This window comes from Urocampus carinirostris, chromosome 6 (assembly GCF_059441175.1).
Source record: "Urocampus carinirostris isolate Australia breed hairy pipefish chromosome 6, RoL_Ucar_1.0, whole genome shotgun sequence".
Classification (NCBI taxonomy): Eukaryota; Metazoa; Chordata; class Actinopteri; order Syngnathiformes; family Syngnathidae; genus Urocampus; species Urocampus carinirostris.
In genome coordinates this window covers 14258264-14268428 of record NC_142354.1, presented here as the reverse complement: position 1 = coordinate 14268428, position 10165 = coordinate 14258264, and the positions used below count along the sequence as shown (strand labels likewise).

At 37.3% G+C, this 10165-nt stretch overlaps 2 protein-coding genes across 6 annotated transcripts in view; one reads left to right on the top strand and one right to left on the bottom strand.

Moving 5' to 3' along the window:
- Positions 1 to 122: 122 nt before the first annotated feature.
- Positions 123 to 5790, bottom strand: tpgs2 (tubulin polyglutamylase complex subunit 2). 5 transcript variants are annotated; one of them, XM_088337973.1, is made up of 7 exons: positions 5480 to 5790; positions 5313 to 5392; positions 5149 to 5236; positions 2638 to 2778; positions 2443 to 2559; positions 2209 to 2372; positions 123 to 521 (listed from the first exon to the last, which is right to left on the bottom strand). In XM_088337973.1, the coding sequence occupies exons 1-7, from the start codon at positions 5547 to 5549 to the stop codon at positions 306 to 308; spliced, it is 876 nt and encodes a 291-aa protein (XP_088194099.1). In that variant the 5' UTR covers positions 5550 to 5790; the 3' UTR covers positions 123 to 305. The 5 variants fall into 5 exon arrangements, with proteins under 5 accessions (XP_088194099.1, XP_088194100.1, XP_088194101.1 ...); XM_088337974.1 differs by having other exon boundaries at positions 123 to 524; positions 2638 to 2760; positions 5480 to 5787; XM_088337975.1 differs by having other exon boundaries at positions 123 to 524; positions 2443 to 2556; positions 2638 to 2760; positions 5480 to 5784.
- Positions 5791 to 5909: 119 nt separating this feature from the next.
- The window catches only part of kiaa1328 (KIAA1328 ortholog), a 43986-nt gene continuing 39730 nt past the window's right edge, over positions 5910 to 10165 (top strand). Inside the window, exons 1-2 of the mRNA XM_088337968.1 lie at positions 5910 to 6015; positions 9415 to 9668. Of these exons, the coding sequence (XP_088194094.1) occupies positions 5961 to 6015; positions 9415 to 9668 (309 nt within the window). The 5' untranslated portion in view covers positions 5910 to 5960. The remainder of the gene's footprint in view (positions 6016 to 9414; positions 9669 to 10165) is intronic.

Below are 10165 nucleotides of genomic sequence, written 5' to 3'. Positions count from 1 at the left end.
TTCCTCATACAGTAAATTAATTAAAAATGGTTTTATTTACAACAATATTCTCAAGTTTTGTAGTAGAGAGCATGCACATAATAAATAAATCTAGTGCTGCCGTGGGAAAGAGTCTCACCCAGTTTTACTTGACGTTTTTTATTCCTATTTCCTACTTCATTCAAATAAATACATTCATAATTGTTATATTTAAAACAATATTGTCAAGGTTTGCTATAGAGAGGACGCAAACAAAATACAAATCCAGTATTGCCGTGGGACGGAGTCTCACCCAGTTTTAGCCGAATGACGATAAAAGTGAGTGTTTATCGCTTTGCTGCTCCGGGTTTTCCACCACCACCAGGACTTTTGGGGTTGCTAGTGAGGCTACTCGGTGCAGATGTCTTCTTTTTAGGCGTGGTCACTTTTGTTTTGGTTTTAAAAGCCTTTGTGGGATCCAACTTGTTGATGTGGGAGTCGGCACCAGATTTAGTCGGGCTGAGCTCATTTCCAAAGGTCAGCGGCTTGTACAGTGATGCCCACTGCTGAAATGATGAGCAAAATTTAATTTTCTTGAGTTATATAAGAGCTGATTCAGTGTGCTCATGACTTGGACGACTGAGCGTTACTAGAATTTGAAATAGTGAATAAAAAATAAAAGTGTACCTCAATTTATCTTTTATTTGTGGGTGTGTCCAATTTAAAATAAAAAAACATATTCCAATTAATACAGGAAAAAAAACGTGTTCTACTGGCGAATAATTTTAAGGTATTTCTTTTCAATCTTTTTTCCTCTTGGAATGAAAAGTCAAGTAAAAAAGAAAAAAATCAAGTTAAATTATTTATTGATACTTAAAATTACAATTAAGTTAGTTGCTACTACTTCATAAGCCATAGCATCACAAAAAATAAATTATATTTAGGACAATTATGAGAGCAGCTTTACATTTTCAATTTAAAGTATATTATAGCCTTTATTGACAATTTAAACATAAAAAACGGGGCCATATACTCTCATCTCATCTCATTAGCCGTACCGCTTATCCTCATTAGGGTCGCGGGGGGGGGCTGGAGCCCAACCCAGCCATCTCCGGGCAGTGGGCAGGGGACACCCTGAACTGGTTGCCAGCCAATCGCAGGGCACACAGGGACAGACAACTCATTCGCTCATTCACACCTAGGGACAATTTTGGAACGGCCAATTCACCTGAAATGCATGTTTTTGGAACGTGGGAGGAAACCGGAGTGCCCGGAGGAAACCCACGCAGGCACGGGGAGAACATACAAACTCCGCACAGGAAGTCTGGAGCTGGATTTGAACCCACGACAGGTTCCCATGACATGAACTGTGCCGCACAAGCGCTAACCACTGCGCCGCCGTGCTGCCCAGGCCTTATATTTATATTTCAAAATATTTTTTTTATCAGTTGTGGGTCTACAGATTTTTTTCCACAAGTTTTTTGGGGGAAAATCTCCAATAACTGATACCATTCAATCCATATATGTTTGAATTTGAATTTCTGTTTATAAAAATGAACTTTCTTGGCTACACAAGCTTGTGAACTGAGGCTGCTAAGTGCTGATCTTAGCAGCTGCATCGGTTAGGCTAGTCGCATTATCTATGGCGGCGTGTTCTTATGACACTTATAATCGTTCACTAGAAAGAAAAAAAATGATGGTGTTACAACACAAATGATCAAACTTTTAACAGATACATCTTGATGCCTAAATGTTTTATTTTGAATTTCTGTATTTAAAAAAACAACAACTTTTTTGGCTACATTTGGCATGTGGACTGTGGCTACTGGGGCTGCTATCGGACGCATCAAGTCCAGCTAGCCACACTAGCGCTGTTTGCTTCTACTTAATCTAGTTGTGGAATTAACAGAACAGATGGCTTTTAAAGTGCAATAACGCCAATAATAACACGTTTAAATGGTAATACAAGTTTAAAATCTGTTTTCGTTTGAATTCCTGTATTTAAAAATTACTTTCTTGCCTACCTTTGCTTGCGGACTGGGGCTGCTAAATTCTGATGCCATCGGCCGCATCAAGTCATGTCTTGCTAGCCGCATTAGCGGTGTGTGCTTATACCTCTTTTAATTGCACAATTTACAGAAGAAATGCCATTTAAAGTGCAATAACCCCAATGATTGCACTTGTAACTGACACTAATTCAAAATATGTTTCAATTTAAATTTTTGTATTTAAAAAAAAATTCTTGGCTACCTTCGCTTGTGGACTGGGGCCATACGGTGTAAAGGTATACTGCCACTCCGGCAAGCCCAAGTGAGCGATCATCATCCGGTAGTAAGACGAGAAGCTTGCAGTCAAGAAATGCCAGCTGAGTGAGCGATCTAAGAACCAGATTTCACTCTTTTGGGCTACCACACCTGGAACAAGATAATAATTGAACTACAGAGTCAAATCTATTCTTTGTAACTGAAAGAGAGCCAAGAGCACCTGGGGTGGCGTTTTTGTATGCCAAGCACACCTTGCCATTCCCACCGCATGAATCCAGCTCAAAAACGCGGCTTCGGGAATCGAAATGTGGAGGAGCGGAAGCACCCACGGAGCCTGCTGGACCGCAATGATAAATTTGTCGATTTAATCATATCGTGTATTGATTTACTGAAAGGTAGGGTAATTGTGCTTCACCATATTCGTCAGCGGGCTCTTCCCAGTCTAGGTCATCCAGCGACGGTGCATTTGGAAGCGAAAAAGCTGGAGTCGGTCGGAGAAGCAGCTTCAACTGTCCCAAGCTGTTTATTGTCATGCATCCTAAAGGAACGCAGTCAGCTGAATCAGAGCCAACAAAAAAAGAGAGAAAATAAATGTTGGTTCAATTTGTTTTTCACACCTAATACATATAGTTGTAGGCAATCGTCCGACTGTGATTAGAACGGTGGGCGGATAAATCCAAATATTTTAGAATATTATATTAGCGATCTAGAGCTAGTACTCGGCTCAATACTATTGTTTTGGGATCGATAGTCAAGTCAAGTCATGTTTATTTGTATAGCCCCTAATCACAAAGAGTCTCAAAGGGCTACACAGGCCACAGATTATTGCCAACCACAGACTAATTATTACACCATCCCCTGATCTAGGGCAAGGAAAAACTCAAAAACCTTAACATGAGGAAAATGAAGAAACCTTGAGAAGGGACCGCACATGAGGTAATCCCCCTTCCAAGATGACCAGGCTGCAATGGATGTTGCAATAACAAATAATACACATATATTGTCAACATAAAATATAGATTATTCATATGCTATAGAATAGAAGTGTGTTTTAAGCCTAGATCTAAACAGTTCCACTGAGGTTGCAGATCGAATCGAATTTAATATGGATCGATTTGGTCACTGGCAGCAGACAACGATGTTGTTGCAGATTGCAAATATTGTTGCGCTATTCTACATAGTCAGTCTACACCTTGATATATATATATATATATATATATATATATATATATATATATATATATATTCTGCTGCTAAATGTTATTTCACTTATTTTAATTGCACTAGTGTTAGAATGCACTATTCTTCATTGCATTATTATAACTTAGGCCAGTTTGTCTAAGCACTATGTAATAATAATTATTTTTTTGCCTATTTACTCTATAGTCTTTTCTTTTTTATCTTTAAAGTCACTATACTACATATTTTACCCTGGACTGCCATGTCAAATCTAGTTGCATACAATGTTTCATAAAGTTGATATCAATGACAAAAAAGACAATTCTGATTTAAAATTTCAATTAAGGGCAGCAATTGATGGAGGTTGACAGGTATGACATCGAGAAACTGTTGATAATACACAAAGCACTGACTGTACAAGTACTGTAATTTTATAAGAACGTATGAACACATTTTTTTACAGCACGTTTTAAAAAAAAATAGGAGAAGGGAAATAAAGATGTATATTTTGGTGAGATGGTTTTCTTTAAAATAAGTATTGACTATGGAATGACCAACTTTTATGTATAAATAATATTTATTTATTTTAAATTTAAAAATAGTTTTTTATCAAAATAATTTTTTTGCGGCTCCAGTAATTTGTTTTTGGCCCATTACAGCTCATTCAAAATGTTGTTTTGCCGACGTCTGAACTAACCCAACCATCAGAATACTTGCAGTCGCACCTTGATAGGATTATTGTGCATGTTTCACTGGTTTCACATATTTTTACTACTGGCAATAGTCTGTTTCCAATCGGATTACTGCCTGCAGTGTTTGCCAACCTTTGATGCCAATATAGAAAACATAAAACGTTATTTGGCTTAATTAAAGGGATAGTGTGTAATCTTTAATAACTACTAGTACAAAAAAAACTTTCATTAAGTAAAAAAGGAAACAAGTGATGTGAATACCAGGCAAAAATACATAAACTATCATACCAATGTTAAATTTAAAAAAAAAAAAAAAATCTAGGTCGAGAAATGTGTATATCTTTTACATAGTGCAATCCCCACTAAGGTTCCTGCCATGTTTGTCCGGCTTTGGACTAAGGCACTGGCACTCGCTCGCACCAGACAACATAGTGCCATCTAGTGGTCTAATATTACACATTGGGGCTATAACAAATTCAGAAATGTGAAGTACTGTACAGTCATCATTACACTGCCTTATGTAAAATAGGTGCATCACCATTTTTTAAAATGTATCTATTTTTGCCTTTGAGAAATGTTAACTATGTAAATGTAATTATGTTGTACATAACAACTTCCAAAATGGGTTTATTTTATTCAAGAACCCCACACCCGACATAAAATAAATTCTATTAAAAAGACCACAAATGTAAAGGTTGACATTCTATAAAGTCAAAAACGTAAACAATTGTCAAAAATTCTACTTTTTTTCAACACGACAGTCTCTGTCCTGCATACAAAACTTTGAAGTTGTTCGAAATTTAAAATATGTGTGCACACATTATAATCTAAATGATCCATCTAAAACTAATTAATGAGATGTTTATGCTACATTATTAGGTAGTCATGTATTTATATTTATTTCTCAATGCAGGCGAATACAACCAGATAAACTCAGATATAAACATTCATTTAAAAATGTAATATTTACGGAACATCCAAGTTAATTGGATGGTTTAGAAAAACTGAGCATCACCACTGTAATAAAAAAATAAAATATAAAAAAGTTCACTTGCTTTCTAGTTTGACGTTCCAAGTGAGCGTAAATCCATCAGCAGTCAGATACAAATCTCGCAGGTCTTCAGGTAAAATGCAATTGTTTTTCTAGGTAAAGAAAAAAAAAGATTAATTAATGTTATCGACATTTGAGTCCGGTCTCTTCGTTGCACGTTTGTTTCACCTGTTCCCACGACAGCAGACTCCTTTTATCTGCAGGCTCCCTTTCTGCCAGTCTCACATCGACAATACCGGGCATATTCTCTACAAAATGAATTCGATTCGAATCAGAAATTTAAAACTACGGTTTGAAATACAGTACGTCATAGCTGCATGAATCAAAACACTTACCGAGGATTCGAGTGATGCCAAGTGTCAGCCGTTCGGGCACACATTTAAACATCTCATTTGCACATTCCATCTTTGCTTTATTTTTCTATTTTATATTTTGTGGATCATTACAAGAACATGCTTGAGTTTATCACTACCTCTTAAGCAACGCTTCTTCTTCGCTGCAGAATCATGATGTTACACTAGTGCCATCTTCCGGTTTCATTTGACTTTCATATAAACATCCTTTAATTAGTCTAAAAAGTGTCTCATTTTTTATTTTGTAAATAAATTTAATTATTATAAACACGGTACTGTAACGTCACCATCAAAACTCTGCTTGCACGCTTCTGACTTTGATCAAATAAACAAAGCGTATGGCCCAATAGGAAACGCCTGCTCTATGATTAACCTATCATATCACCATATTTAAGTAAAGGGCGGGACTGTAAGTTCTTGAGGGGTTCGGTTTCCTCAGCGTCACTACGGCGGTTGTTTCAACATGGCGGCAGTGACAAAAAGGAATGGGAAGTCTGAAATACTTTGGAAAGACACTAGTAAGACCTTTTACAAATGTATTTCTATCATATTAGGTTTATGGATGCTTATTAAGTTTGACTAGACTTTTATCTGGGACTGAGAGGAGCGAGGACTAATTAACATTAATTGTATAACCCTGAAACACTTAAATAAATCTTTACTTCGCCTTTGAAATGTTAGCATAGTTTATACAGTTTTGAAGATAAAATACAAAACGCGACTGTTTTTGAGATTAATCTCAAAAAGTGACAATTTTTGGTATCAAGAAACTGAATCCACATTTTTTTTATCGTAGCCTTGCTTAAGAGAAACAAAATATAAACCAGTCACGTGTTCAATACAGTGAACCCCTCGTTTATCGCGGGCGTTACGTTCAAAAAGAATCCGTGATAGGTGAAATCTGTGATGTTAAATTCAGTTGCTTCCCTTATTTAAGATTGCAGTCCCCCTTATTAAGCGATAATAACCCTTTAAAAACACAACCTGCTCACCTATTCACATACTCACCAACCTAATTCACTCACAGTAAGACAGACCATGTAAAATACAGCAACAATATTAGCAATCTACGATGACGTTGTCTTCTGTTACCAGTGACTGAGACGATCCGTATTAGAGGCAAAATAGGCAAGATGAGATTGTTATAATGAAATCCCCGTGTAGGAAATTGATGTACAGCGTACACAATTTGAAATGTTAAAAAAAATGTGTAGGTTGAAAAGTATGTATTGCTTTGCAATGAAATACTGTATTTTACATTGCAATTAAAAAAACAACCCTTTTTACTGGCCCAAGTATTCATTTAACAAATACATTTAGGTATACTGTACCTGTAAACATTTTTTCTAAGGACTGCCCCATAAAAATACAGAAAATAGCGCATGATGAAAATCCGTGAAACAACAAAACTGTGAAAGTTGAATCGCGTTATAGCGAGGGATTGCTTTTTTCACAACATTTATTGTGTTTGGGATAATGTTTTGGATTTTCATGCTTTTATTTATAACGGAGATATATAAAAAGAAACCCTGATAGTCACGTGACAATTATATCCGATTACTGCTCTAATCACGTAGATCAACCAGCTCGGTAGCCTAGATGGTAGGGCGCCCGCTCTGAGACTGGGAGGTCGCTGGTTCAAGCCTCGGCCGAGTCATACAACATTGGTACTCATTGCCTCCCTGCTTGGCGCTCGGCATTAAGGGTTGGAATTGGGGGGTTTGATCACCTAATGACTAAAATGGCTGCGCCCTGTTTGGCTGTGGCTGTATCTGCTCGCTACGGTCAGTTGTATTGACTTTTCGTTCTGTGTGCATTGTTACAAAGAATGACAATAGAGGGAAATTCTATTCTAATTCTATGCTATTCTATTTTTTTATTGGGTTCAGAAGAACCGCTTTAGTTTACTAAAACTACAATAATCCCTCGGTTAATGGGGACCAAAACCACCCGCAAAAAGTGAAAATCCGCGAAGTAGCAACGCCCCTTAAAAATGCTAAAAAAATATATATGTATATATATATATATATATATATATATATATATATATATATATATACTGGACTGTCTCAGAAAATTAGAATATTGTGATAAAGTTCTTTATTTTCTGTAATGCAATTAAAAAAACAAATGTCATACATTCTGGATTCATTACAATCAACTGAACTATTTCAATCCTTTTATTATTTGAATATTGCTGATTTTGGCTTACAGCTGAAAAAAACTCAAAAATCCTATCTCAAAATATTAGAATACTTCCTCAGACCAAGTAAAAAAATAATTTTATAACAGCAAAACTAAATCAAACATTTGAAAATGTCCATTGATGCACTCAGTACTTGGTTGGGAATCCTTTTGCACGGATTACTGCATCAATCCGGCGTGGCATGGAGGCAATCAGCCTGTGGCATTGCTGAGGTGTTATTGATGCCCAGGATGCTTCGATAGCGGCCTTCAGCTCATTTGCATTTGTAGGTCTGGTGTCTTTCATCTTCTTCTTAACTATACCCCACAAATTCTCGATGGGGTTCAGGTCAGGGGAATTAGCAGGCCAATCAAGGACAGTGATGCCATGGTCAGTGCACCAGTTACTGGTGGTTTTGGCACTGTGGGCAGGTGCCAGATCATGCTGGAAAATGAAATCCTCATCTCCATAGAGCTTTTCAGCAGATGGAAGCATGTAGTGCTCTAAAATCTCTTGGTACACAGTTGCATTTACTCTGGACTTGATGAAACACAGTGGACCAACACCAGCAGCTGACATGGCTCCCCAAACCATTGCTGACTGTGGGAACTTCACACTGGATTTCAAGCAACTTGGATTTTGCTCTTCTCCAGCCTTTCTCCAGACTCTGGCGCCTTGACTTCCAAATGAAATGCAAAACTTGCTTTCGTCTGAAAAGAGGACTTTGGACCACTCTGCAACTGTCCAGTGCTTCTTCTCCATAGCCCAAGTCAGACGCTTCTTCCGTTGTCTTGAGTTCAGAAGTGGCTTGACCATGGGAATACGGCTATTGTAGCCCATTTCTCGGACACGTCTGTGAACTGTGGCTTTTGATACCTGGACTCCAGCTTCAGCCCACTGTCTTTGAAGCTCCCCCAAATTCTGGAAGCGGCTCTTCTTCACAATTTTGTTAAGGCTGCGGTCATCTCTCTTGGTTGTGCAGCGTTTCCGGCCACATTTTTCCCTTCCAACAGACTTTTTGTGGATATGCTTTGAAACTGCACTCTGTGAACAGCCTGCTCTTTGAGAAATTTCTTTTTGTGTCTTACCCTCCATCAGGAGGGTATCAATGATGGTCCTCTGGACAGCAGTCAGATCAGCAGTGATTTAGTTTACTGAACCAAGCTGAGTGTTTTTAAGGCTCAGGAAACCCTCGCAAGGTGTTTCGAGTTAATTAGATGATTCAGGTGATTAGTTGAATAGCCTACTTGTATACTTTTTCATGATATTCTAATATTTTGAGATAGGATTTTTGAGTTTTCTTAAGCTGTAAGCCAAATTCAGCAATATTAAAATAATAAAAGGCTTGAAATAGTTCAGTTGATGTGTAATGAATCCAGAATGTATGACATTTTTGTTTTTTTTAATTGCATTACAGAAAATAAAGAACTTTATCACAATATTCTAATTTTCTGAGACAGTCCAGTATATATATATACATTTTAAAAAAATTATTTTATTCTTTATTGTTATTTTTTAGACCCACGAAGCTCTGAACCCGCGTACGTGGAACCGCGAAGTAGCGAGGTCCTACTGTATACGTCAAAAGTTTTTAAAAAGTAATCCCACTGTCTTCGTTTCCATCGTGATAGATGATGTGTATGTTATTTGTTTTTGTTGAGCAAAAATGATCTGACACATTTTCAGACAACATTGTCAAACTCTTGAGTTCTTTTTGTTTTTCCAATCTCAGGTGAAGACGAAATGGTCTCTAGCAAACCAGGTCACATAAGTACCTTGAGTAAAAAAGGCATCAGGATGCAAGCCAGACGTACCTCAGACCGCAAGATTGACACACCATTAAGGAGAGGTTGCAAAAAACAGAGCCGCGTACAAGATGATCGATATAGTTCTCACATAGAGGAAAATGTGTCTGGCTTTGACAGCGCTTCTGTCACTGCTGAGAACGTTTTGCCAACTCTTGGTGCAATAGCACCTGTGTCACAAGTAGGATTTCATTATCTTTGAGTATGTTTTACATGCAGGGAATAGTCTGACTGGGGTCGGAAGTCGGATTTTTTTTTAACTATAAAAATGAATTGTACATGCCTGGAGACAAGTTGATAACCCCATATACTTGGTGTATGCCTGTATTCTGATTATAAGAACGAACCGGTCGCGACGTTATCACGAAACTAGACATCATTTCCTCGTAGTACAATTTAATTTAATTTATTTTTTTTTAAATTTTTTTATACATATTTCACCAAATGTAATCACGTTCTGTGCTTGTCCATTTCATGCTCAAAGTGAGCTCCCTTTCTGCATCCTTATTAATTAGTTCAGCTGATTTTTGTGTCCATTACAGAATTTTGGTTTCACATTAAGAGCGCCAGTTAGAGGTAAAATCGGTCCTAAAAAAATCCTGCCCGAGGGTATAAAAGCCCGAACCAGCCTGAACCCAACAGATTAACTTGATTTGATCAATCAGGTCCGACAAAAAC

Bases quoted from the DNA above. Each gene is read 5' to 3' on its own strand.
- tpgs2 (XM_088337971.1), bottom strand. From the start codon at position 5,549: ATGGAATGTGCAAATGAGATGTTTAAATGTGTGCCCGAACGGCTGACA. The intron at 5,393-5,479 runs GTAAGTGTTTTG...TTCATTTTGTAG, and splicing joins TGGCATCACTCGAATCCTCG to AGAATATGCCCGGTATTGTC. The intron at 2,779-5,148 runs GCAAGTGAACTT...GCTCTGATTCAG, and splicing joins TTGGAACGTCAAACTAGAAA to CTGACTGCGTTCCTTTAGGA.